General features: G+C 42.3%; 3 protein-coding genes across 4 annotated transcripts; all 3 read left to right on the top strand.

Annotated features, from left to right (window-relative positions):
* Positions 1-7: 7 nt before the first annotated feature.
* Positions 8-3,777, top strand: LOC131265903 (tubulin-specific chaperone D). The gene is made up of 3 exons (XM_058268247.1): positions 8-1,673; positions 1,749-2,165; positions 2,246-3,777. Exons 1-3 carry the CDS (start codon positions 8-10, stop codon positions 3,661-3,663), a joined length of 3,501 nt encoding a protein of 1,166 aa, XP_058124230.1. The 3' UTR covers positions 3,664-3,777.
* A 2,987-nt stretch (positions 3,778-6,764) lies between these two features.
* On the top strand, positions 6,765-12,023 carry LOC131265904 (beta-1,4-N-acetylgalactosaminyltransferase bre-4). Its single transcript, XM_058268248.1, has 7 exons — positions 6,765-7,338; positions 8,209-8,419; positions 8,496-9,280; positions 9,363-9,909; positions 10,410-10,505; positions 10,594-10,720; positions 10,794-12,023. The coding sequence occupies exons 2-7, from the start codon at positions 8,292-8,294 to the stop codon at positions 10,800-10,802; spliced, it is 1,692 nt and encodes a 563-aa protein (XP_058124231.1). The 5' UTR covers positions 6,765-7,338; positions 8,209-8,291; the 3' UTR covers positions 10,803-12,023.
* A 4,139-nt stretch (positions 12,024-16,162) lies between these two features.
* Positions 16,163-27,419, top strand: LOC131265902 (cyclin-dependent kinase 12-like). 2 transcript variants are annotated; one of them, XM_058268246.1, is made up of 8 exons: positions 16,163-16,643; positions 17,326-18,806; positions 18,888-19,430; positions 21,585-21,747; positions 21,843-23,454; positions 23,529-23,917; positions 24,047-24,520; positions 25,951-27,419. In XM_058268246.1, exons 2-8 carry the CDS (start codon positions 17,522-17,524, stop codon positions 26,144-26,146), a joined length of 4,662 nt encoding a protein of 1,553 aa, XP_058124229.1. In that variant the 5' UTR covers positions 16,163-16,643; positions 17,326-17,521; the 3' UTR covers positions 26,147-27,419. The 2 variants fall into 2 exon arrangements, with proteins under 2 accessions (XP_058124229.1, XP_058124228.1); XM_058268245.1 differs by having other exon boundaries at positions 21,840-23,454.
* Positions 27,420-27,521: the final 102 nt, after the last annotated feature.

Genomic DNA, 27,521 nt, shown 5'->3' with positions numbered 1-27,521 from the left:
TAATAAGATGGAAACCACCATCGAAGACTTCAAAGCTGATGAAGGGCCGCAAAATGTGTGGGACGCGTTTCAGGAGAACGATAAACTGCGAGTTTTTGCGCTGATTGAACAGCTGCACGACCTATCGATCTCGGCTGACGATTTTGAGCATGCCTATGAAGAATATGCTGAAATATTCTCAAAGTACCAGGAGCAACCGCACTTGCTCGATCGCAGTCTGGAAGAAATAGTGAGCAAAATTATCCCCTATCTGCAGGACGCCGGCGTCGAGGTGATGCTCAAACACCGTGCTGCGAAGTATCTATATCAAATATGCAAGGTGCGCACATTTAAAGCTTTCGGCAAAAATATGCCCCATGAGGTTCGCCATTTACCTTCTGTGCTGAGCCTCGTAGAGCAGCAGGATCTGGAGGATTGGCAAAACTGGGAGACCAGGTATATTGGCATACTGTGGCTGTCGCTGCTGGTATTGAATCCGTTTGATCTAAGTCGACTGGATACCTCCGAGGAAGGTTGTCCAACCACCATGGAACGGATCTACAACGTTTGCCAAGTGAATTGCCTTAAGGATGACAGTTGCACCCCGGTGGCCGCTTTCCTGGTGGCTCGTTTTCTTATTAGAAACGACGTAAAGAAAGTTTGTCTCGAGAAATTTTTTGACTGGGCGATTGTAGTCAACGACGAGTACAGCGTGGATGCTAAAATAGGACCACTTACTGCAGTCGCTTGCATATTGAAGCACGGCAAACGGGAAGATTTGCTTTCGTTCGTGGAGCGACTATGTGAGTGGGTTCTTCATCTGGACTATGAGACAATATCGAAAAATTTTAAAATTTACAAAACATGCATAAAAATATGCCAACGGCTTGGGCTTGTACTGCTGCCTCCGAAAGTGGCCAAATGGCGGTATCAACGTGGGGCACGCTCGCTGCTTGCAAACGTACAGAAAACTGTCACACTAGCCTCACTGATGGAGGTCCAGCAGACTGAATCGATTCCTGAATGTACCGACGAGGAAAACGCCGTCGACGACGAGGAGGTGCCGGGGGAAATCGAAGAAATCATCGAACGGCTGCTGTTGGGCTTGAAGGGGAACTCGACAATAGTCCGCTGGTCATCTGCCAAGGGCATAGGAAGGATTACCAACCGTTTGCCTAAGCTTCTGGGCGACGAGGTAGTTTCATCGGTTATCGAACTGTTGAATCCGCTTGAGCAGGATGATGCTTGGCACGGAGCATGCCTTGCTTTAGCCGAACTAGCTAAGCGTGGCCTGCTGCTTCCCTCCAGACTTGCTGAGATTGTTCCACTACTATTGCAGGCCTTAGTATACGATGAAATGCAAGGTTATCGTAATGTAGGACAGAATATACGTGATGCCGCCTGCTACATGAGTTGGGCTTTTGCCCGTGCCTACCACCCTTCCGTACTGCAGCCGTTCGTAGAACGCATCGCTTCGGCTCTGCTCGTGACGGCCGTGTTTGATAGGGAGATAAACTGTCGTCGGGCAGCGTCCGCCGCCTTCCAGGAGAGCGTCGGTCGGCTAGGGAACTTTCCGCATGGGATCAGTATTCTAACGACTGCTGATTTCTTCTCGGTGGCAGTGCGTAGCAATGCATTTTTAAGTATAAGCGAATACATAGCCCAGTTTGAAGAATATAAATATAATCTCATTGGTAAGTTAAAGTGTAAGCAAATTATTGTCAATAATACTAACTATAAACATTTTTACTGTACATTTTTATTTTTAGAGCATTTAGTTACCCGCAAAATAAACCACTGGGATACCAACATTCGTGAGCTCTCTTCACTAGCTTTAAGCAATCTCACTAAACATGCTCCACTGCACATGCGGGACACGATCGTACCACGCCTTTTTCAACTGTCCGAATCAACAGAACTGAACACACGCCATGGAGCTGTGCTAGCGCTAGGAGAAGTGATAAGTTCTCTCCAAAAAATTTCCGCTCTTGGCACCAATGCGGACGCCAAACGAGAAAGCTGCATAAGTGCGGATATCGGCGAACTAGCTGGTCAGCTGATTGGCAAGTATCGAGAACGTGGCCAGTTTAAAGGCATGAGTGGCACCTATATGAAGCACGCCTGTGCCAGCTTTATTCGTAACTGCAGCGAAGCTATGTTACCCCTGACAAAGCGTGAGTACGTTGGTAAGTATTGTTTAAGCAATGAATAATCAATGTACCGGTAAGAACGTAATTTAACCAGCTTGTCAATTCTTCTTTCGTAGAATCTTGGCAACTTTTGCTTGATGAAAGTGTTATCGATGAGAAAGCGTCAACACGAGAGCAAGCAACACAAGCGTTTTCGAAGTTCTGCGCAACGTACTATCGTATCGAACCAGAAGAGCGATTGGGATGCCTGATAGATAATTACATCAAGGACCTGCTTGACACTCAAATCGAACACAAAGCTCAAGGCATTGTGTCTGCTCTCGGTGCGCTACCATTGTTCGTCCTCGAGATACGTTTGCGTGAAATCGTGCAAGTGATCGACATCAAAACGATCGTCCCGGAAATGTATGCGGTCGGATACAATCACTCCGAAATGCGTAGGGATTGCATTCGGGCACTGATGAGCATTGTTGACACGGTTGGATTCACACATTCGTCTTCAACGAACGAGATTCTGTGCGGTCCCGTCTACGGTTGTTATCTGAGGGCCCTCGAAGAGTATGCCTTGGACAATCGTGGCGATATTGGTTCGTGGGTGCGTGAGGCAAGTATCAACGCACTGTACGCATTCTTAACCAAGTGCCCGGCCGAGTTGATGACGGTTCATCATGTGCAGAATGCCATGGTGGCCATCGCCAAGCAATCGGTTGAGCGTATCGACAAAATTCGTGCCGTTGCAGGGAAAACGTTTACCGCCCTTATATACCACGAGCCACAGATCCCACATTTGAAAGCGCGCGAGCGTTTGCAAGAGATATTTCCACGCGACACGACGGAAGTGCTCTGGCTCTTTCCGCATCATACATTTCCACTATTTATTGAGCTGTTAAGCATACCAGAGTACGTTGAACATGTGTCCGCCGGCTTAATTCTGAGTGTTGGTGCTCCGACCGAATCACTCCACACCTGTGCCTCGAAAATGTTAAACGACTACTTGAAAACGCACCAGTCGTTCGTGGAACCTTTTGGTACAGTCGTGCTTAAAATCTTAAAGGAGAGAACTATGAAAGATCCCCTTTTTATATCGTCCACTTTTCAATTCCTTGCGGAACTGCTCAGCTCTTCTACCAACTCGAAAATTTTGCTGGCCGGCGCTGGAATGCTAGACTTTGCCGAGCCCATTTTTAATCTAGTGAACAATCTAGTGACTCATACGAAGAAGCACATCGATTCCATTCCAGTCTATTGTGCGCTGATGCTTGCACCGAAAATATGCAAACGCGTTCTCAGCAAGCTGGTCGTATATCTGGGCATGGTGTGCGTTAACATACGACGCGAAACTGCGCTGAAGATGTATGAAACTCTTCTGGTTTACGGTGACCAAACATGCATTCCAGAGGAAACCCTCGATGAAGTACTCGTTTGCCTAAGTGAAGAAAAATGGGACGGCGAGTTGGACGAAGCTCGTCAAATCCGCAACAGACTGTGCACACTGATGGACATCAAAACGCCGGTGACTAAAATTAAAAAATAGATACACTGGTGTTGGTTAGTATTGAACATCCCATCATTAACATCTGCATAGCACATAATATGTATCAAAACTGTATGAACGTATCTTACAAATAATAAAACATTAAACTTAATGAAAGCTAAAATTTATCGCACAAGAAAATTTACAACTGTTTCCCCGCGTCCACACGGCATAGTAGCGTAGCGATTTTGACACTCCGTCGTAGTGAAAATGTTGGTCGAGAGGCCTTAGCCACGGCCATAAAAAATAGTTGACACTACGACGGAGTGTCAAAATCGCTACGCTACGATGCCGTGTGGACGCGGTCTTTGAGATTTTCCTCGGCTAAAAAGGTAAGCGATCCGAAGCTTGTTGTGTCATTTTGTGAAATAAACAGTAAATATTGTGTAAGAAAGTGCTTACGATACTTTACACACTAAGCATAAATTATGTCTTATTATATTTGATGAGGAACTTGGAAATATGTCAGGAGCGGCAGCCCCTTATTTCCAAAAGGGCTGTACTGTGTTATTTTAAAACGTAACTTATTATCTATAAACTTTTTGTGTAAAGTTTACTCTGTTTATTTTTCTACAAAAGGAGAATTGACGCCAAATATTGCTACTGCCAAGTATATTCGTTTTGAAAATGCCATTCATTTCTGGACTCGATAGGGAGAACCGGTTGAAAAATTTAAAAGTTATCTAAACCTTGGATGACCCTAGGTGGTCAAAGCTTTGTTCAAATTACCTTTATCATATTGCTGTCGCTGGCGAGCCTAGTGATGTAAATTAACCTCCGGGCGGATTGTACCTTTGAACTCCGATACAGTAAAAGAGCAAATCATTACACGCTTTCCAGACTGCACCGTCGCGTAACGCGACTTCGCCTGACTCGGGGTCCACACTGCAGCGCGACGTCCCGTTTCAAAAGTGGCCCAGTTTCGGCAGAACAATCGCGCAAGCCAAGCGCGACAGAGGTAGGGGAGTATGTGGATATATGTATCACATTGGGGCGCAAAATTGGCTAACATTTTTTGTTGAATTTTGTGGTAGTAATGCATGATATTTGTTTAGCTAAGTATTTTATGCACCCTGAGTGAGTTTGGCGCTTCTACATTTGAAATTCACTGAGAAAACCACCTAAAACAAACATCGACGATATTTTGCCCCATCGTAGGAGGTATATATTTCTCCGTCATCTCCTACTTGTTGAAGAGCAGTTTGTTTACGTTTCGGCACCCGAATACACTTTGGTAAAAATTTCAATTAAAACTGAGTTTCATAACTGAATTACATTTGTGAAGGCTAGAAATAAGTAGTACAACGAAAAATTCGATATTTCGTGACGAATATTGCTCGTTTTGTACGCGTTTGTGTTTCGGCTTGTTTACTTCTTCTTCTTCTTTCGCTATGCGAGTTGGGGTATATCCTCCTACGCTAAGTCGAACGTTTGTTCCCTTACTCGTAATCAGAGGCGTACCGACTCTGTCCGAACTCCTATGAAGGGGCTCGTCCTTTAGGACCGGCTATAAAAGCCATATGTCCACCCGCCGTCCACGGGAGAGATAATTCTTCCGTTGTCAGGACACAAGAACTCGTGGTCCGCTTGATTGACTCAAACAGCACGAGATGTGCGGCAGCTAGGATTTGTCTGACCTGAGCTCCAGCTCGGCGTGACCACGCGGTCGTGCCGTAACCTTACTTTTCCGCTAACCCTTTCAGGAAACTTGTGCACTGCTAACCTCCGCTCTGATTCACTACCGAACTGGAACTGGGCTTGTTTACGTTTTGTCCAGTTGTCGGTTTATTTACGTTTCGAATTGACATTTGACAAGAGCTAGCGCGTCGTCGCGTTTTTCGCTGTTTCTGAAGTTGGAACTCCATATAAAAAAAACCTTGCGCGATATCGCGCAAATCGCGCTAGGTTTTTTTTTTTGCATGGAGTTCAGCGCCTGTCAGGCGACGTCGCGTTACGCGACGGTGCAGTCTGGAACTCGGGGTCCACACTACAGCGCGACGTCGCCTGACAGGAGCTGAACTCCATATAAAAAAAACCTTGCGCGATGTCGCGCGAATCGCGCTAGGTTTTTTTGCATGGAGTTCAGCGCCTGTCAGGCGACGTCGCGTTATGCGACGGTGCAGTCTGGAAAGCGTGGAAAGCGTGTCAGGCGACGTCGCGCTGTAGTGTGGACCGCGAGTATGGGACATCTTCGAGAAACTAATGGCCTTATCACACTGGTCACCAATGGTGGCATGGAAAAAGCACTGGATTGTCAAACGACCATCGAAAACGAATGACATTGGAGTGGCTGGGGGTCCGTTGGTGAATGGGCTTACCCGTATCACCGAGCTGTCATTGTGTGGAGTTTGCTGTATCTGGCATATTAAGCTTGATTTGAAAGTGATTCATGTTTTTTAATTTTATTAATAATCAATTATAAGCATAATAAGATTATAAAATTTCGGTATTTTAATCTTAAACTGCCGAAAACCGCATGAACCAAAAGTGAATTATATAAACTCCCACTCCCAGGTGGCCTGCCTTATCACACTACCAAGAGGCACCATTGTGTCAAACTGGATGCCAAAACTAAATTTTGACAGTTCGGTGGCTTTGCAAAGCCACCATTGGTGACCAGTGTGATAAGGCCATAACAGGTCCCGACTGAAAAATCATGACGAGCTCAATATCTTGAGGCCAGCCAGTTTTTGGCTTTTTGCAAAGTATTATTTAGCTATTATATGGGACCGTGTCGAGAAAACTGACAGATCCCTACGGAAAACCATGATGACCGCAATTGTCCGGGGTCGAATGACTGTCTCTACCGCTCAGCAATTTTTGGTTGGTGAAATGAGCTTCCTCATATGTAATAGACGTTGCAAACCATATTGCCGATCAAAGGTTGGCGCAGCCAAAAAATAGATTGTTGATTTCGAATGAGTGACACGACAAGTTTAAACAATTTTCTACTGGGATCAGAATCTATTCACATGTGTCGGATCGGATTGAAATGCTCCCTGTTGGGATTGACAGAAACATTCGCTCCAGCACTGATCTTGCATCTCTAGTTATGTTGTGTTTGTTTCTGTGGACATTTTCGCAGGACTGGTCAGACCAAATCTAGCCTCCACATACGATTGAATTTGATATTGCACTGGATGTTATTGTCGTCATAGAGTACGGTATTGATTCAATAAATCAACCACCAAACGTGATTCAGCTTCTAGTGTACTTATTTTCCGCCCAATAATACAATCGAAAAGTCTAACAACACACGTGTCGTACCCAATTCAGGGAAAAGTGATTTCGATGATTATTTTTCGTGCTATCGCGCTAAGTGGATGTACAAAATGACGAAAAGGTGCCTGCCGGGTGTGACTGTGATCATTTGACTGCTGTTTTATCCTTCATTTCCACTTTTCGCCGAGTTGGAACATATTTACAATAAGTTTTTTAAAGTTGGCTAATTTTTTGTTGATGAGATACGGTCTACTCATTATTGGAAGTTTTGTTTACTAAAAGGGGTTCTGCATCGTGAAGCAATAAAAAGTGAAAAGCATACGAACATCACCGTGCAGTGGTTTTACACATAAATATAATGAAAAGTTTCGACCTTGGTGCCGTGATCTATCCCCAACACAATGAGAGTAGAACCTTGAATGGCAATATTTAGGTGTTTTCCAAAAGCCAAGGGTAAGAAATATACATCTGCATTGAATCACCATTATTATGTCATCTGTGTGCGAAATGCGACAAGCACTCTCTTTCGACACTACTTTACCCTTCGACATAGTTTCATCATAATTTTCATTACACTTTTTTTTATAATACTGGTGGAAGGTAGAGAACAGTCTTACAATTTGCACTATAAGTACGTTTTGAATACATTATACAATTCAATCAAATTTAATTTACACAATTTAACTTGGATCACTCAATATGGTCTTATTAACTTAGGTTGTTATTGATAACGTATTACAATGGATTTTGCAACGTTTGTAATCATCATAATTCTTTGAATTGACACTTATGGCACTTTATATGAACATTAAAAAATGTAATTGGTAAAGAATGTTACTGCAGTTAACCGCTTTAAAATTATTTTACATTGACTATTTTGTTTGATTGCGGCCACATTCCATAATTTCCCTTGATTATATTGATCAATGATTCATGATTGCCAGAATGAATCACCATATACAAATACGCAAAACTATGAACGATAAAAAATTATGCGAGGTTATTTTGTCTTTTCTGAAACTGCAGGGAAAACCCTAAAAACCAGATGGTATGAACAATTAAAACGCAATGCTTTAAACGGCTAACGATAAACAGACATTAAAAAACCTTATATAAAAATCAATACAACTAAAACCTTTTTCTGTATACATCATTGAATCTGATGTGAATATATACAATTATTAATTTGTCATGTTTTCTTATCTTATCAATCAGCTTCGATGCAACGAGTGCTCTTTGTTGCATTACTCTTATCACCATCCTGCTTGGGCTAACTGCAATAACTTTTTATTCTCAAGAACAATTTTCTTTCTCCCTTTGCAGAAAAATAAACATCACAAAGCCAATGTAGAGGTGGAAAACAGCAGACTTATTTCCTGAACAGAAACCTTACCGTAAATGGACCCATGGCTTTCTGCAACCGTACGCTTGCTATCAAGGCGGCGTTGGGAGCTGGCTTTTTGCTTATCCTACTGAATCTTTTAAACTCCAAGTTGGACAGTTCGACAACACCGAATACATACTCACGCTTTGGGTATGGTGGACAAAAACACACAAGCTCATGCTTTACATCTGACATTTTTTTTAATTCCTAACTTTATCATTCACAGTGCTACCCATTGGCCAAAGCGAACACATGCCAGTTCTGAGAGACAATCCCTCCCATCCTCCGACACCGATGGCGGGAAAGGGAATATATTAGCGCAACAAAAAGACCACCAACAAACCGACAACGACACTTCACCCGGTATCGATGAATTGTCGAAGGAAATTCAAAATGCATCGAAATTTGCCCTTCCATCTGGTGCAGTTGATTTGATTTCGCGGCATAATATTTCACTTGGCGGGAATAATAGTAATCTTCCACAGAACGGGGAGCAATATATGCGCGGGGTCACTGGAGCATTGCGAGGTGTCATTTCAAGACCGAAATATCTTAAGAAACAACAAAACGTGATACAAAATTTAAAAAATAAGTCAACAAATCGCACAAACATTACATTGGGAGAGAAGATGGGCGGTAATAAGACAAATAATGATGATTCCAACAACGTAACCTCCCTGAACGATATCTCTAACACATCTGGTACTGGTAGTTACAATAGTATCATTAGTAATAGCAACGGCACAACTAGAAGAAGTAACGAAATGAAGAATAATTTTAAGCCAAAAAGTGAAAGCGTAGGAAAAAATAACACAACGATTGGAGCTTCTAACATAGTTGAGTCTCACACAGCGCTTCCAGCCAAACAGGATGCAATTGTAAGTGCATCTCCGAGGATAGGAGATATTCCTGAATTCTCAATTGATAGCAATCGGGTTGATGAGGGCACGTTGCGTAACTTTTTCGATAAGTTTACCATTAACAGCTGCCCACCCATTCCACCAAATCTCGGTAGGTAAAGTGGCTGATTAGAGAATCGGAAAATAATAGGGTTGCATTACCGCTCATTTACTATGTTAACCATATGTTACAGATGGACCAATTGACGTAGATGTTACGTACGAACCACTGAGTGTGATAGAGAAACGATTCACCGACAAACTACAACCCGGCGGTCAGTATGCACCACCCGATTGCACTGCAAGGAATCGGGTCGCAATTATCGTACCGTATCGGGATCGCGAACAACACCTGCCAATCTTTCTGAAGAACATACATGCGCTTCTGATGAAGCAGCAGCTCGAGTATGGCATTTACATTGTGGAGCAGACAGCCGGTTCTTCGTTCAATCGGGCTGCATTGATGAACATCGGGTTCGTCGAGGCAATGAAGCAGAAAAATTGGGAGTGTATGGTGTTTCACGACATTGATCTGTTGCCGATGGATGACCGTAATCTTTACTCATGTCCTGATCAACCTCGACACATGTCCGTGGCAGTGGATACCTTCAGTTTCAAGCTACCTTACAGCACAATTTTTGGAGGAGTGTCCGCGATGACCGAGAAACAATTTCGAATGGTCAACGGGTTCTCAAATTCGTTCTGGGGCTGGGGTGGCGAAGACGACGATATGTCGAACAGGTATGTAGAAGGAGGCTTGTATAAAAACATCTCATTATTTTGTCCAGCGAAGTTTAGACGAAACGCGAATCAAAATTGTAAAAAGTAAAATGTTATAAAACGTGAAATATTTCAAATCCATCTGTTAAATTTATTTATGTTTTTGTCGGATTGCAAAAGCAAGCTAGGGCAACCCTTGCGCGTGATTTATTTGTATCGCCTTTGCTTGTGTGGTTTTATTCAAACACTTACTGAAGTGTAAATGACGAAATGTGTTAAAAGAAATAGTTTTTGTGGGGTTATTTACACTCCGTACAAAGATTACGGCTCGTGTACTTCTTTGACATTACATTTATTTCTTCAATACTCTCAAGTTATGTAAGTTATGAATTGATTAAATGATTGAGTTTCTGCCTAATTAATTTTATCATACTTTGCTTTTATTATAATTTTAGTCAAAAAGCAAATCGTCTTGTCCTTAATTTTCACTACACTTCTTTACTTTTTTTTATGCTCTAAAGGTTGAAGCATGTTGGATTTCACATCGCACGTTATCCAGTCAATATTGCTCGATATACAATGCTCAACCACAAAAAAGAGAAAGCGAACCCCAAGCGGTAGGTTAAAAAAAGCGTATTCGTTGGTGTACTCTAACTTTAACTTTGTAATTTATATGAGTCCATTCCTTGATGTGTTGTTTTATAGATATGAAAAATTAGTAAACGGTGCAAAACGATACGATAGCGATGGGCTCAACTCTTTGCACTATCAACTTGTAAACTTAATACGGAAACCACTATACACCTGGATTCACGTGGAAATTTCCCCGGACGTAAGTCGGATTCGATGCTGATGAAACATGTGTTTTTTTTTATTAGAGCTAATTTTTTGTCATCTTATTGCAGGGCAGCTGATGATTATCGTTTCTAGCAGATTGGCTAGGATAAACACATCTAAATGAAAACCCCAAACGGCATAACATCATTCAAGTTTTGCAAAGAAAAAACTTCAACTAATTTGCAAACCTATGGGCCATCTTCGAATGGGTCCATTTTTTAACAGCATAAAAAAATCACAACGTTCGTAAGTCAAGCTATCTCAAGATTTTTTTAATGTATATAATTTCGTAAAAATGTCTTTCGTATATAAGTTTGGTTTATTTGTAAAAGTATTTAACTGCGTTTATTTAACTATTCGCACATATTAACAGGAGAACACAGTTCTCAAACCTCTTGATGGCTGTCCTGTTACCCTTGTGAGTGGAAATGTGATATAGTGGAATATCATAAATCTGGCCGTCGTTTTGGATACATTATCTTTTCATGTCGAATGAAAGATAAACCAACAGTTAAAGCGCACAACAAAGTAGGTAAATTTAGTTGTAATTGCAGAAATAAAATCCGTCTGATTTGGTTTTCTGAATTGTAATATGGAATCTCCTCGGAAATCATTATCGTGATCTGTAGCTTGTGTACATATATCTATTTCAAAAGAAAATATTCGGGCATGTCAAGATACGTTTACATAAATATTTAAAAAATCATTGGATATTATAACTAATGAGGCAGTGATACCTATGAAACATCATCGTTAAAAGGCTATTAAAATGGCAACATTAAACAACAGACCTTCTAAAGTTAGGTTGTAGGTGAATCATCCAATTTTGATTTATTTCGCTTGTTACTTAATCCCACTCATCGATCGCGCATACGATCGACTGTATGCATAATTTAACCTCAAAAAAGAAAACTAATGGAATAGATAAAACTCTTGGAACTATCCTCAAGCAATTCATACTTGCTTAGTCTTTGATTATATTGAACTGAATGCAACAAATAGATTTAGATAGTCTATGTTACGACAAATAAACAAAACTACATGACAAAGACATACAGTAGCTTGGTCTGCTTGTATGTTTCAAACTATCCAGTTTTTTCTCTTAGGAATCAAATTAACAGACTTCTGTTTTATATTGCAAACAAAATGTTATTTAAAAAAACATAAATTATATAGAGCTTTTCTCACACAAAAGTATCATTTTATAACCGATCAATTTTTCTATGAAGGTAGTGTCCTAGAGAAAAGAGAAATTATACAATTACTTGTTCTTCCGTCCTCGTTAAAATAATGTTTTCTCTTCAGTGCTTTTACATGTGTATGTGCTCTTGTGTTCTTATAAAATTCAATGATGCGCTACGAAGCCGTCAAACAATACAACCTACATCATAGATCTGCTATCTTCTTCCTTCATTTTCAATAAAGCGATAGTTTTGCTTACGATAACCGAAGCATTTACAATAATTAAAAAACCTAACAGTAAAGCCTTTGAAACAATCAGGAGGAATACTACGATTCAAGCAGGTTTTATTCATAACACTACGATAGAAGAAAAAGTATTATTTGTACAATACCAAGAAATACTAAAGTTCAGATGAAATTTACAGTTCCATGTACGATTGTTTGTTCTTAGTTAAGAAGATTTGAATGTTAGACGGGTGGTGTTGCTTGTAACGTATTTTAGTAAAACGGGTCTTTCGCACGTTGATGTAAATTGATATGAAGGCAAATTTTAAAAAATGTGGTCGGTATAGTGCATTGAAATATTTTTTTATTATTGTTCATTATTTTTAGTTGTACAAGGATATTTATTGCGCATTATTTTTCGTTTTTTGCTATGTAAACCAATTGAGTATGTTGAAGTCTCCAATCAACAAACAAAGAAATGTACCGTTGATTTGGTTATTTTCCTGAATGATAAAAGATGATCAAAATGGAAGCGATAGGACGTACCTCGAATAGTGTCATCAAATGCCAAGTTCCGATTATTAAAAAATAAAAAGCCAATGTAGGATTCGAAAAGATGTTACAATTTCCCTTTACCACTAATTAATGTACTTTGAAAGTAACAATGAATAAACAGTTACGCTACGTTAACGATATATTTACGAGTTTGACATTTATTTGTTAATTTTTTAAGTTAAAATGAACAAGTCATAAGTAAATAATACAGTTCAAATACATGTAACATGTACATATAGCAAATAAAACTAACTACAGACAGTTTCAACTTAAAGATTAATTTAATTTCATTATATACCTATAAATTATTGCAGGTGCAAAAGTTCAGTAAGAGGTTCGGTCACCGCGGCACATGGCTGCCTATCAAAAATAATTGAACGATTGAATTGGAATACATCATACAACCTTTTGTTTTGTTTTTGTAAACCAACGATACTATACCACAAAGTTCAAACATGTAATTTAAATCTCAAGTCCAATTTGCGCTGGGTTTCAAATTAAAGATGGTTCATTATTGGCAATGCAGCATAACTTAGTGTGTTAGTGCCCCGCCAGACGATGACCATCTAAATCTTTCGCACACATTCAAACATGGTTGTCAACTATACACAAATTTCAAAGAATAAAGATTCTGTCCATACTGTCCTGTCCCGCCATTGATCAAGGTTTCTAACCATTTTTCATGGCATATAGTTATGTTGACAAAATATGAAGCAGTAGATGGTAACAACAAATGGTATGTTTTGGAATGGAATTTTATGAAACCTCAAATTAATATACTTCATGAATTTTTAAAATTATAAAATTTATATAATATTGTGGAAAACACCCTCAAATATCTTCACTGAAAATTTCAAATCGATCCGACGTATAGATAAAAAGATATTTATTCTGAAGTACAGAAAAACGAAATCTCCCATACAAAATGTATGGTCTACCCAGATTGGCCGGTCGAACGATTAAGGGGTATCAACCGGAAAAGGCAAATAAAAATTATTTAAATTCCTTTGAAAATTTTCTTTCTTGAGCACGATAGGTAATGAGGGTTTCTAGGCATTCTAAATGCCTATTGTTCATGCCGATGTGACAATCCAATAAAAAGTTATTTGAAAATAAAACTCCAAAAACTACCCGGGTAGGCGATTGAACGGGTGACGATTAAACGAAATATTTACTTATGTGGCGCTACAACCACTGAGCTGCCACACTGGTCCAATTCCATATCCCGGCTTTACTGCGGGCTTCGTCTACGCCATCCTTCCATCTCAATTTAGGCCTACCACAACTCCTCTGTCCTTGGTGACAGCCTAAAAGGACTTTACGAGCTGGCTTGTCCGGTGCCATTCGCATCACATGGCCAGCCCACCGGAGCCTGGCGAGTCTAATTCACTATACGACAGTGAGGTCTCCACACAGTTCATAGAGCTCGTCATTATATCGGCTCCTACATTGTACAAAAATCCTCCTGAGCATCTTCTTCTTGGAGGCGTATGTGAGCACTGGTGGAAGAGTTTTCTAAGACTGTAATATGACCGGTTGGCTGCCAGCTTCCTTGCGCGAATTTCAAGCAATGATGAGATGGAAAGTGTTTTGTTGATACTCTGCCTTCTTTTCCAAAACTTGCCGCATGATAAAGATCTGATCAGTGGTTGATCTCCCTCTTCGGAATCCTCTCTGATAGTTTCCTACTATCTCTTCAGCGTATGGGTCAAGTCGTTCTTGAAGAACGAGGCAGAATATGTTATAGGTGGTATTCAACACCGTAATACTCCAGTAGTTACTGCAGTCTAACTTATCTCCCTTTCTGTATGTGGGGTAGATGATACCAAGATTCCAATCATAAGACATCGATTCGCTATCTCACATCTCAGATATCAGTCGATGAATTTCGTTCTCTAGATTTGAGCCTCCGTTTTGTAAGTTTTTTCGTCGTTCCGTAGTCGATGTTACTGGGGGCGGACCACCGCGGCGTTCAAGCAGCCCGGCAACCGAGACTGCTCACCCCCTTTCTGCCTTAGCTATATAACCCCATCCTCCCAAGAGGTTGGATTTAGCTCGGATAAATGGGGTTATATGTACATGGTCTGTATGGCTTGTACATATCAGAATAGGAATTGGGTAGGAGATCCTATGTAGCCTTCAGGAGGTGTAGGATCCTACCCCATTCACATACCTAAAACGAACAGGTTTTCGCAGGTAACGAAATAGGTAAGTGGAAATTCTAGATCACAGAGCCCCTGGCCTCACGAATAGAAAACGCTCTTGCTACCGTCTGGCGGAACCTTTATGATTATGCTTTGTTCATCTTGGTCATAGGTACGCGCCTTTCCTGTAACCTTGTTCTCTTCACGAACCTTGAACTTGTCGCAAGCTGTCAATATAGGTCAAGATGGGTCAATAAAGAGGTAAGCTCATCGCTCGTCTTCGCATGCGGTGTTCTGAAAAAATAAAAATGTCCATCATTGCGACGAACCAAACATCCGCCATTTTTCGCCGAGTTTGTGGCCCAATGTAACATATATTTCCCCATACTCCCCTACGTCTGTCGCGCTTTGCTTGAGCGATTCTCGGGGTCCACATTACGCACATAACTCCATACTCGGGGTCCACACTACAGCGCGACGTCGCCTGACAGGAGCTGAACTCCATATAAAAAAAACCTAGCGCGATGTCACGCGAATCGCGCTAGGTTTTTTTGCGTGTCAAGGGCGCGGTAAACGAAGCGTAATCGCTGGTCTCTCGTGTATCGTCGATATTCGGGCCAAGCGTCGTCTGTGCTTTGTTTATGTTTTGCAATTTGGTAAAAGTTGCAACATTCCATGAAGCCACAGCTATTATTTTGTTGGGTATTGTTGGAAATACAAAAACTACGCTAAATAATCATAGAATTTCAAAAAAAAATCGCAATCGAATGAACTTTTGATTCGATTGTTTACGATCTAACAAGATTAGGCATGCGATTATAGGGTAGGTAAGCCAAAATTATTTTTGACAGATAGAGCAGTGGAATGACACGATAACGCCAGCGATTACGCTTCGTTTCCCGTACCCTTCACGCTTTCTAGACTGCACCGTCGCGTAACGCGACGTCGCCTGACAGGCGCTAAACTCCGTCCCCTGACAGGCGCTGAACTCCATGCAAAAAAAATCTAGCGCGATTCGTGCGACATCGCGCAAGGTTTTTTTTATATCACGCTTTCCAGACTGCACCGTCGCGTAACGCGACGTCGCCTGACAGGCGCTGAACTCCATGCAAAAAAAACCAAGCGCGATTCGCGCGACATCGCGTAAGGTTTTTTTTTATATGGAGTTCAGCTCCTGTCAGGCGACGTCGCGCTGTAGTGTGGACCCCGAGTGTCTCAATTGTAAATCTTGCGGACGTCAAAGTGTTGAATCTACCTTATGCTTATTAATGACAGTTTTATTCATTAAAATGGTGACTTTAAAACACACGTGAACCTTTATTGTATAAATCTTAGGTTTTCGCTTTTACCTGTCACTCACGAAGGTACCTTTGCGCCATATTGAACCAAGATCGCGGAATGCATTCATTTCTTCTCCGTCGCTCTTGATTTTTGGCTGATGAAAAGTTTGCGATAGCTTTCATCTTCTCTTGGATTTGTTGTCCATCGTTGTCACAAACGTTGGTGCTTGTTTTGCCATCCCATTGGCAGTAACAAGAAGTATTGAAAATTGGAAATTATTAGCTAATAAACGCACCCTCAGAAGCACTTGGCAAACTTACGATTTTTCATTTGAAGACCGTATTATCACAAACACGCACACAGCTACACTCGCAGCGGAACCATCATCGCTGTCGTCGTCGTCTTGACCGTCATCTGGTACCAATCGCGGAGGCACCACAACCTTCCGTCTCGTGGAACGAAGAAAGAATCTCGCGACCATTTCGTTTCGTATTATTTTGTGCCGCTAGTGATTCCATAGAAACCGGACAGGTAAATATAGTGCGATAAAAGTTACGTAGCGCAAGAAGCCAAGATCGAGACGCTTGGTGATGGCAGGCAGTGAATGGTGGTGGTGGCTGGGTTTGTGTTTTTGGTGCGTGCCCATTTGATCTAGTTCCATGAAGCTGTAACTATGAATGAAAAGTGATTTAAGTTAGTTCGATTAGTTGTTAAGTACGTGAATCGGGTGAATTGTTTTTTTTTTATTGAAGCAGGCGTACTATTCATAATGTATTGTGACTAGGTGCCGCCATCCACACACTTGCATACATTCGGTACGTCAAAAGTGGCCATCATCGCAAAACCAAATGGCAGCACTAGTGGTTAAAGTCAAGCGAAAGTTTTAGAGAATTAACATGCTGCAAACAGTTTGTTTTTTCTAAGGCTCTTGTTTTAGTTACGGTAGGCGTAAGCGTGTTTTTATTTTGGAAACACTCGGTTAAAGCGAAGTGTTTCGTTTATTTGTGAAGGAAGACACGAATGAAAACTTCAATGATCCTTTAGGTATGGTTTTTCGAACGATTGGACAACATCGTTTGTGCTAAGATGTATGGTGGCATTAGTTAAAAAAAAGGCGGTGATATTCTTAGAAGACCGTTTGTAAACAGTTGCATATGTGTGCTATGTTTTAAAAATGGATTCGAACTATGAAACAATTTGTTTTTCTTTTTAGGCATCCTGATAAAAACGAGCTAATATCTCCACTAAACACTCTGGTCGATCCTGGAGAATCAGTTTCGGTTAGCATAAAGTATCCGAATCGGATGTTGTAAATTTTGGCAAACACACATAAGAGGTGGCGCATCATCGTTTTAGGCACAAGTTTGTGACCGAAAGTTGGCCAATTGTGCTACTAGGCGCGGGATTTGATGGAACGGGAACGAGAGCGCGAACATGGCATAAGCGCCGGCGGACGTGTAAAACACTCTAGGAAGCGGTCACGGAAAGGCAGCAAAAAGTCGAAAAAGAAGCGACGAAGCTCTGCGTCTGATGTGGACGATCTTTCCTCGGCTTCATTCGGGGATGACAGCAAACGGCGCACGCGAACCCGCAAGGAAGCGTATAACGATAGCAGTGGAGACGAAGGAGGCGACCGATTGGACCGGACCGGGCCATCTGGATCCAAGTCTGGCGTAGAGTATTCGGACGTCAGTTCCGATGATTTTTCCGCACCGGAGGCGGGTGAAATTGAAACGGATGTCACGGATGCCGGTGGAGTAGATGGGGGCGACACGTTGGAGGGTAACAATGGCGATATGTCACCTTTAAGCCCCGTCGAGTCGGATGACGCTGGAAGCAGGTCCACACATAAGGTCAGCGGAAAAAAATCACGCCACCATCGGAGCCATCGTAAGCAGAAGGTGCGCGACGGTGGCCGTCGTAGCAAAACCAACTCACACCGTTCCGCGTCGAAACGTTGGAGCCGCACGCCGTCCCGGAAACCGGAGGTGGACAGCAACACTCCTTCGCTGCTGGATGACTCCGTAGGTGACACTGCGAAACGCAGAGGGATGGCGGTAGAGAACAACATTGCCGGTGCAGTATCGTCGATTAGCAGCTCCACACAATCATCGTGCCGTTCGAAACGGATCAATTCCATTTCATCCGATACATCCTCGATGAAGTATCGTCGTCAGAAGCGCTCTTCCAGCGTAACGCCCGACACTGGACAGCGCCACCATTCGCAAGGTAAAATCGACGGGGAGAATGATGCGCATGCACCTGTAGGGCATGACGACGATGACGGCGAGGGGGATGTTGGCGAATGCAATGAAGGTCTTCGCGATGCTAACGACGAAGGTACGGGAGCTGAGGAGCTCGAGGATGAAGAGGATAATGAAGAGAATGAGGACGAAGAGGAAGAATTGGATGATGCTGCTGAAGAAGAAGATGCGTCACTGTCCAGTAGAAGGCGTCTGAAGAAGATTCGGAAGGAGAAGAAGCACAAGAAAAATAAAAAGTCAAAAAGACGCAAAAAGAAACAGCGCACTAAATCCATATCTAGCATCGAGACGATCTCCGAGAGCGAAGGTTCGCTGCTGGAATCGATGACTCCACCATTGAAGCAGTCCCCACTGTACGCTGTTAGTGGCGGCGGCAGTAAATCGTACACTCCCGTTCATAATGACACCAGTCTTACTCCGGTGTCGCCTGGTAAGGAATACTGGATGATAAAACACATGTGCAAATTGCACTGTACCTAATGCCTAATGCTTTATTGCTTTGTAATTTAAGGGACACCACCATTGCTAGAGCACCACCATTCAACTAGACACTCATTAAATAGTCCTTACGATGGACATGACGTAGTTACGCGCAGTCACAGCCCCGTTGAACGTGACCGTGAGCGAGAGCGCAATCGAGAAAAGGACCGGGATCGGGACCGTGACCGGGAGCGAGAACGGGAACGAGAACGCGATCGAGAGCGGGACCGGGATCGTGAACGAGACCGTGATCGAGAGCGGGACCGGGATCGTGAACGGGATCGAATGGCCAACACGGGAGGCAGCGGCGCAAGTAGCGGCACCAGCGCTCGCAAACTGTACGTTACGTCATCACCTCATACACCCCCGCCCATCGGTCAGAAGAAGAGTTCAGCGTACCACGATCGATCTCTGGCACTGCCACTGTCATCGCACCATCACCATGTGAGTCCAATCGATCTTGACAGTCCGCCGCCGCTGCGGCACAGGAGGAGCAGTAGCCACCGGGCTAACAGTAGGCGCCGCAGTCATTCAACCGAAAGAAGGCATATTTCAAGGAGAACACCGTCGCCAAGTAAGTACTACATTTTGATTTTTAGAAAACTTCATTTTAATTAAATTAAAATCAAATTCATGCGAGTAAAAATGCTACTTCAATTTTCTTTGCTTTACAACGCATGAATCATATGTTAGTAGCGTCGGCTTAAAATATATTGGGACTTATTTAGTTACTTACTTATTTTATGTGACTCTTCAACCGCTGAGTGATTTTGGCCTGATGAAGCTTCATCCGAAACCGCCCTCGGTCCCTCGACAAACTGGCCCAATTCCGTATCTTTAGGCCGGTATAATTTAGGTGTAACATGCCTCCTTTGTCCTCCAGGACAGCCTATAAGGATTATATGGGCTGCGTGGTTCGGAGCCATTCGCATAACATGATCAGCCCATCTGTGCCAGCCGAGCCTAATTCGCTGTGCGACAGAGAGGTTTCCATACAACTCGTAGAGCTCGTCAAAATATGCGTGTGCATCAAGTCAAAGTTCAGATTGAGGTCTCAGGTCCTCATCTTCCGTATATTGATAGAAAAATTCCATGGTTCAAAACCCCCGCTTCCGCCATGGTTTATGGGGAGGAGGGGAAGTTTTCAAAAATACACGACAAGAAAACATGTAAAAAAAATTGTAGTGGAAAGATAATAAGGTGTTTCAACACCTTTTTATACCGCTAATTTGAACCATATTTGTAAACGGGCAAATTTAGCTGATTTTTCTCAATTCCTGAGGTATCAATCAATTTATTTATATTGATTGGGAATACTTCATATGATAGATAAACAAGTAAAACATATATCCTTTGGCTCAGTTCCGCAATCGAATATGATCAAACGCAGTTTCGAATTTGAGAGAAAATGCCGATTGAAGTCCTGTGTGCCATTTGAAACTCAAAAAATGGTTGAACGTAGTAAATACAGTTGGTTCGGGTATTAATCCAAAAATTATTCTATAAATCAGCTTAGAAATGTAGCTTTCAGTTAAAAAACAAGAAAATACCGAGAAAATCCGACGTAGTATTATGGAATAGTAGTTCGCTTGAATAGTATGAGAATATATTGGACTCCGTTTAGTTACTAAGGTGTTGAGTTGTCCTTGTTCAAATTCAATAAAACATCAATTTCGGGAGGAAATATTAAATTCTGATGAGCAAACATAAAGCGGTGCATCGAAATTATTCATGAAAGCCACAGTCACAGTTTATAAAAAAGATGTACAAACATTAATGTTTGTAGTGTAATGTAAAATAAATACATTATTTTAATGTTTATTTTTACTAACCAAACAAAAATAACAAAACTTTATGTCCGTTGAGATACAGTTTTGTAGCGATATGCGTTCCGGGTAAGGACGAGTTAGTAGTAGAGGCTTGCTATTGAGTTGGTGGTTAAATCCTGAAACAATAACAACAACAAAGACAGTTTTTGATTTCCTTTTTGATTTGTATCGTTAACTGTTCATCTCCACATAGCGAACGCATAGGAAACTCTGGTGAAACTCCTGTCAAAATTGTATGGAGTTTCGAATTTCCCGAGTTCGCTAAGTGGACACGCGTTTGTTTCAGTATTCTTCGCTTCTTCTTAATCCGTCTGTTATTAAACGTCAGAACGAGGGGCTTTGCTAGTGCTGTCAAGAGTTTCCTACCAGTTTCCTACGAGTTTCCCAGCTGTTGCGGGAACTGAGTTTGTCAGTTTGTCGGAGGAGAGTTCGCTATGTGGAGATAAACAGTAATAGGAATTCGAATAGTTGCTAGTTGCCTTAGCGATTGGAATCGCTTTGGCTTCTAGTAACTCTGTAATCATTCACTATTTTGGGATCCCTGAATCCCGAAATACTAAGTTATTCATTTTTCTCGATTTAAATCTCAAAAGGGTATTCATTACGTCACAAGAGCTCATGCTATAACCATCTTGCGGCGTGGGTTCGAAACCCAACCGAGAGCGGATCCTCTGCTGTACGAGAGGACTTGCTATCCTCGTACACATATAGAGAAAAATGTAGTAAGCCCTTAACAGGCAGGCATGACCAAGACGGTCGTCACGCAAATGAGAAGAAAGAATGTTTTCTTGTGTCAAAGGTTCAACATGACGCAGAAAATGCGAACTTTAGGAAAACGTAGATATGCCAGAATTAGGTCGTATTCGAATTTAAACACACGTTGAACATTTTTCTTGCAGATGGTCGACATAAGCCGTATACACCACCACCATCAAAGCGCCGCCGTGATCGCTCACCCCCGGAGAAGGACTATTATCGGAAAGATGGACGCAGCTATAGCAAGCGTGAAAGGGACTGGGTAGATGATCGAAGAGGTGGTGAATCCCACAAGCGGTATGTCAGGTACGCATGAATGAAGGGTCCGAAATCTGTCGGAGTTATCTAATGACTTTGTTCATATCCCGTACCGTTTCGTTTCGTCTCACTCTATATAGCAGAACGCCAAGTCCAAGCGGCAATAGACGATCACGAAGGACACCCTCACCGGTTGCATCGGGAAGCAGCAGTAGAACGAGGACATCTAGAAAGACAGGCTACTACAGTCCATCGCCCGACCGTGGGGTTGGAGCAGGTGGTAGCAGCAGTTACACCTCGTCTCGGACAAGGCACCGTTCGCGCAGTCCACGCCGCTCGTCGCCACCATCCGGCTCCACCAGACGTTACTCAAGCAGTCGATCACGTTCACCGCAGTTGCCTTCAGTGAAAAAGTTTGATTTGCAAAAGAACATAAGCGATACTAGCTTCTTTGCGGAGCTTATAAAACATAAACACAACCAAACGGTGCAGGAGATATTGAAAAAGCAGGTGAATAATACATCAACTTCCACCACCAATGACACCAACAGTGCCGCCAGTGCCGTTTCCGCGCCGGATGGCGACAGCCGTTCAGAGCACGATTATAAATTTTCCACCATCAACGATGGTAGCAACAACAACAACAACAACGGGGCCCTTGATGCACTTGGTTCGAATTCGTCAAATGGAATCCAAGACCGAGGCCAAGATGCGACCACAAATCTGGCTGATATTCCAATGCCACTATCTTATGAGCCGGGCGTACGGAAAGACCAAATTGACGCAAGCATGTCGGCGGATACTCTGGACGGTAGCAGCGTGAGCAATTGCAGTGTCCCGATGAGTATCAGTAGCAATGGCGGCAATGGTAGTTGCTTAGTTCCCGATTCACGCATACCTGTGATAACAAATAGTGGTGGCCAACAGCATTTTCAACTGTCCTCTACCGCCACTTTCGCCAGCAGCAGCAGTATCAGTAGTGTGGCCACTGTTGCTGCTGCCGATAAAAAATCTTCGGAAACCATCGGAGACGGCAACGTCAGTGGTGGTAGTGGTGGTGGCGCAATATCCAAACCAAAAAGTTTAACCAAACTGCCAATGCCTCCCGGGGTGAACGTGGCCGAGCTTGTCGGTGCTCGAACGCCCAGTCCCAGCCAGCCGATCAGTCCCGTCGCGGCAGCTGCGAGTGCAATGAAAATAATGCCCATTCCTACTCTGACTACAACCGGCGCCGTTCCGCTGGCGATTCTGGGAACGACTAACACTGCTGCCATCAATAAACAACGTAATGAAACTTCCCATAAGCTGTCGTCCGGCGCTTCAGTGCCGGCGACAATGGGTTCATCGATCGTTAGTGCCACTGTTAGTAGTGGAAGTGTTAAGAAGGGCCTACTGAATCTTCCCATGCCACCGATGGTGCCGGGATCGGAGGATCTGAGTGGCGATGAAGATATCGGTTCACCGATCAATGCATCCACCGGGCAAAAGCATGGTTCGTCCGGGCCTTCCAATAACAATAATAACAGTAGCGTTAGCAACAGGTACAAGACTGCTTCCTCTGGAGCCGGTGGAGCGTTAGCAACCGCTCAGCAAGGGGGCTCTAGGCCGCCTGCGGCCCGGCCCCGAATCCTAACCCGACGCCATTCGCGCAACATGACCGCTCCGATGTCCGCATCGGGGGGCAAAGATTGGGGCGAACGGTGTGTGGAAGTGTTTGACATGCTGGAACAGATTGGCGAAGGAACATATGGGCAGGTAAGTGTGCGCCTTCTAATGGTTACCAGCGTACACTGCATGCTTAAATAAGATTATTCCACTTCTCTTCCCAGGTGTACAAAGCTAAAGACCAGCAGACCAACGAGCTCGTGGCGCTGAAAAAGGTGCGCCTGGAGCACGAGAAAGAAGGTTTTCCGATAACAGCCGTGCGAGAGATAAAAATTTTACGTCAACTCAACCACAAGAACATAGTCAACCTGCGAGAAATCGTCACCGACAAGCAGGATGCTCTGGAGTTTCGCAAAGACAAGGGCTCGTTCTACCTGGTGTTTGAGTACATGGACCACGATCTGATGGGTTTGCTCGAGTCGGGTATGGTGGATTTCAACGAACAAAACAACGCCAGCATCATGCGCCAGCTGCTGGACGGATTGAACTATTGTCACAAGAAGAATTTCCTACACCGCGACATTAAATGTTCCAACATTCTTATGAACAACAGGTATGATTTATCAGACGGTTATTTTCGTTTAACCTATACCTTTGCATGCACAGTAAGCATCCGATTATTGTGATTCAGGGCGTAGCTTGCTTCCTTTAGGTTAACTTAATTTCATTTATATTTCGCAAGGGGTGAGGTAAAACTTGCCGATTTTGGTCTAGCGCGATTGTACAACGCCGATAACCGAGAACGACCATACACGAACAAAGTCATCACACTCTGGTATCGACCCCCGGAGTTGCTGCTAGGCGAGGAACGCTACGGTCCAGCGATCGATGTTTGGAGCTGTGGGTGCATTCTCGGCGAACTCTTCCTGAAGAAACCGCTTTTCCAGGCGAACCAGGAACCGGCCCAGCTGGAAATGATTTCTAGACTCTGCGGTACACCAACGCCGGCGGTTTGGCCGAACGTGATTAAGCTGCCCCTATTTAACACACTCAAGTCAAAAAAGCAATATCGCCGAAAGTTGCGAGAAGACTTCATGTTCATGCCCACACCTTCCCTCGACCTACTCGACAGTATGTTGGTGCTGGATCCAGACCGCCGAATTACCGCAGAGGATGCGCTCAAATCAAGCTGGTTGAAAAACGTTATACCAGATCAGTAAGTAGAACATGCTTATCTAAAAGTTCTCATACAAATTCGTTCCCCGTATCATTAAATTTATTTGCACTTGCTGACCCTCTTGTCTGGCAACATATTTTATCTGCTAATGTCTCTCCTGTTGATAGAACTAGTAATGTATTTGAAAACAAATTCAAACTAATTAATAGGCCATAATTAGTCATAGCTGCAGTTAGATATTTTGCATATTTTAACACGGCCCTTTATGGCATTTTTATGACCATTGGCTGGTGCTTTAGACTAGAGTCTAGTCTAGTGATGTCAAACTCGTTTGACCTCGCGAGCCGCATTTTCACTCGAAATAGGTTCGCGGGCCAAAACGTACAATTGATTGGATTGATGAAAATATGTTCTTATCAGTGTAGTTTTATCTTAACAGTCAATCATGTTTTACACTTTCACATCTTTTTATATTATATTATTTCTTAAAAAATTACAATTTTGAGTAAAAGAGAAGCTTTCTTGATCAATCGTTTTCCAAATTTTAACGAATTCAAATAAAATTTATTTCAATTTATGTTGCAGTTCAACACTATTGTGCATTTTGGTAAAGATTTTACAACTATTTTACTTTACGATTTACTGATCCGCAATTGTTTTATTTATTTTGAATGCTCTTCTGGTTCATAACGTTTATTTTCTATGAACACTATTTATTAGATTGTCTCGATCACTTTCTTATTGTCCAAATTGACATACGTTTAGTTCTCTTGCAATTCACAGTTCGTGAAACCATTAAAAAAAATGTTGCTATTGAAACGAAAGCCAATACTCTAGGATCCAAACTTTCGATGTATTGTTTCAAAGGGGATCGCGGGCCGCATCCAATGTTCTTGCGGGCCGCATGTGGCCCGCGGGCCGCATGTTTGACATCCCTGGACTAGACAATGCTGATGAAATTATTGATGTGAGCATTTTTTCAATTCGTTCGTGGCGGCTGCTCCGTTTTGATTTCAGAATTATTCAGATGCATCCTGTACTTAAGAAATATACAAACTTTTTCGATTGGTCCCAATTGAATTGTAGAGTTAGCGATGTTGTTGAGAATCACGTTATCTTCATACAATCCATCTCCTCAAATGATCCAGGATTCAGGTGTGGCCAAAACCTAGCTGCCTATTCCTTTTCATGTTTTCCGTGGTAGGATACCTCCTCCGGCCGGGAGAGCGTTCTCTATACCTATCCTTGATTTTCATTCACAAAAATATCTTCTGTTGAAAGTCAAAAGAAAAAAAGATGAATGAATCTCAAAGTGAAGTGAATCTAAAAAGGCTATCGTGATGATGTAGGTTTGCAGAATGTTACAAACTGTATATGTTTACGCGATAATATCATATCTACCCTTAACGATGTGTAATCCATTCGAACATTAGAAATGTTACTACTTTTATTTTTCTTCTATTTTCTAGATTACCTCCACCGCAGCTACCAACATGGCAGGATTGCCATGAGCTTTGGAGTAAAAAGCGAAGAAGACAACTTCGTGAGCAGCAGGAGTCGGCACAAAATCTCCCTCCCGGTAAACCATCGGGTAGCACCATCAACAAAATAGACGGTTTAGCAATGCCTGGCACTCTAGGCACTGCCGGCTTAAACATGATGTAGTACTCGCTAGTATCTCTCTCATAAGACATTGTAATCAAGGAGTAACCGTGAAGCACTGATAGCAGAAAACATTTCAGCATTCACTGAACAGTTACACTTATTTTAACATCTTTTACATGGGTTACACACCATAGCGGGCAGAATGGTATTCGATACCATGGATTTGAATGTGAGACTATGTCTTTGTACAGCAGACGTGTACAGAATAGTTGTACAGATTTTATGAATAATCATTGTGTTGTTGCTACCATTTATCTCCTTTCTATCAGCTTTCAAAAAGGGATCCCGGTGGACCCGACTATCTGATCAGTGAACTGATCACATAAACCTTTAAATCTTTCTTTTATTTTGCTACCTCCCAATCTTTACACGTAGTCAAGAATCGATGTGAACATACACATAAATAATGCGCATCCAAAACAATCCCATGGGCTAGATAAGAAACGTTCCGACGAGGATCGGTTTTCCTGAGCAAGAAAGCAAGTGTTTCGTATTGCTTTTGTATGATTTGTGGCAAATAATGATGAGTCTGATTTTAGGCACGTAAACACACGGGATGTGTGAATTGTTTTAGGATAAACGACAAAATAAAACAAGCAAACTATATCGAAAGCTAATTGCGATATAATGATGTGGCTTACTGATTGTTGAATACCATCGATGGGAGCAATTCGTCGAATAATTGTCATTGATCATCAAATTTGAATATGATTGTAGCATGCATAAAAGACGAGATGTTGCAAGATAGCAATAATTAATAAGTGGATGAACGATGGAGGTAAAAGAATGAATGCTAATAGTGTGCAGTATCAAAAAGTATCAGGCTAATATTGGCAAATATCTTTCTTCTTTCTTCAAAAACTCATGAAAACGGTGTAAAGAAAATAGGACAGTGGTAGTGGTGTGTAACTTATTAAGAATTTATGTGTAACGATTGGGGAGCTATAATATATCATAGATTGTAAATTTGTTATAACAAAACATGAAAGGATCACTACTGATTCATGTATAATGAAAGCGAATGGCTGCAACATAAGGCCGACGCAAACAGTAAGACACAACAATAGGATAAATTAGAAATGCTAGAAAGAAAGTTGTCAACGTTCTTCTGAATATACAGATTTAGTTCATCTGGAACTCTTTTCTTCGCCTAGCGTATTCTAATACGGAACGAAACATGATTTTGGTACTGGAAGAACAAAACTGAGCGTGACGTTGTTGTTATGTGACCGAAGCGTGGATCATGATACAATAAAAAGATACCCGAAACTATTATAAATAAATCCCCTCTTTATCGTACCTTAACATAAGAATTGCCGGTAAAATAGTAAATGAGGCCCCGGCCACCATGTTTTCGATCGTGGCTACACCTCCT

Source organism: Anopheles coustani, chromosome 2 (assembly GCF_943734705.1).
Source record: "Anopheles coustani chromosome 2, idAnoCousDA_361_x.2, whole genome shotgun sequence".
Classification (NCBI taxonomy): domain Eukaryota; kingdom Metazoa; phylum Arthropoda; class Insecta; order Diptera; family Culicidae; genus Anopheles; species Anopheles coustani.
This window is presented reverse-complemented; position numbering and strand designations above follow the sequence as displayed.

Coding starts and splice junctions, on each gene's coding strand:
- LOC131265903 (XM_058268247.1), top strand. CDS start 8: ATGGAAACCACCATCGAAGACTTCAAAGCTGATGAAGGGCCGCAAAAT. Junction 1,674..1,748: donor ATATAAATATAATCTCATTG/GTAAGTTAAAGT, acceptor TTTTATTTTTAG/AGCATTTAGTTACCCGCAAA. Junction 2,166..2,245: donor GACAAAGCGTGAGTACGTTG/GTAAGTATTGTT, acceptor CTTCTTTCGTAG/AATCTTGGCAACTTTTGCTT.
- LOC131265904 (XM_058268248.1), top strand. CDS start 8,292: ATGGCTTTCTGCAACCGTACGCTTGCTATCAAGGCGGCGTTGGGAGCT. Junction 9,910..10,409: donor GACGACGATATGTCGAACAG/GTATGTAGAAGG, acceptor TATGCTCTAAAG/GTTGAAGCATGTTGGATTTC. Junction 10,506..10,593: donor GAGAAAGCGAACCCCAAGCG/GTAGGTTAAAAA, acceptor GTTGTTTTATAG/ATATGAAAAATTAGTAAACG.
- LOC131265902 (XM_058268245.1), top strand. CDS start 17,522: ATGGAACGGGAACGAGAGCGCGAACATGGCATAAGCGCCGGCGGACGT. Junction 19,431..21,584: donor AAGGAGAACACCGTCGCCAA/GTAAGTACTACA, acceptor TTTTTCTTGCAG/ATGGTCGACATAAGCCGTAT. Junction 23,918..24,046: donor AACATTCTTATGAACAACAG/GTATGATTTATC, acceptor ATATTTCGCAAG/GGGTGAGGTAAAACTTGCCG.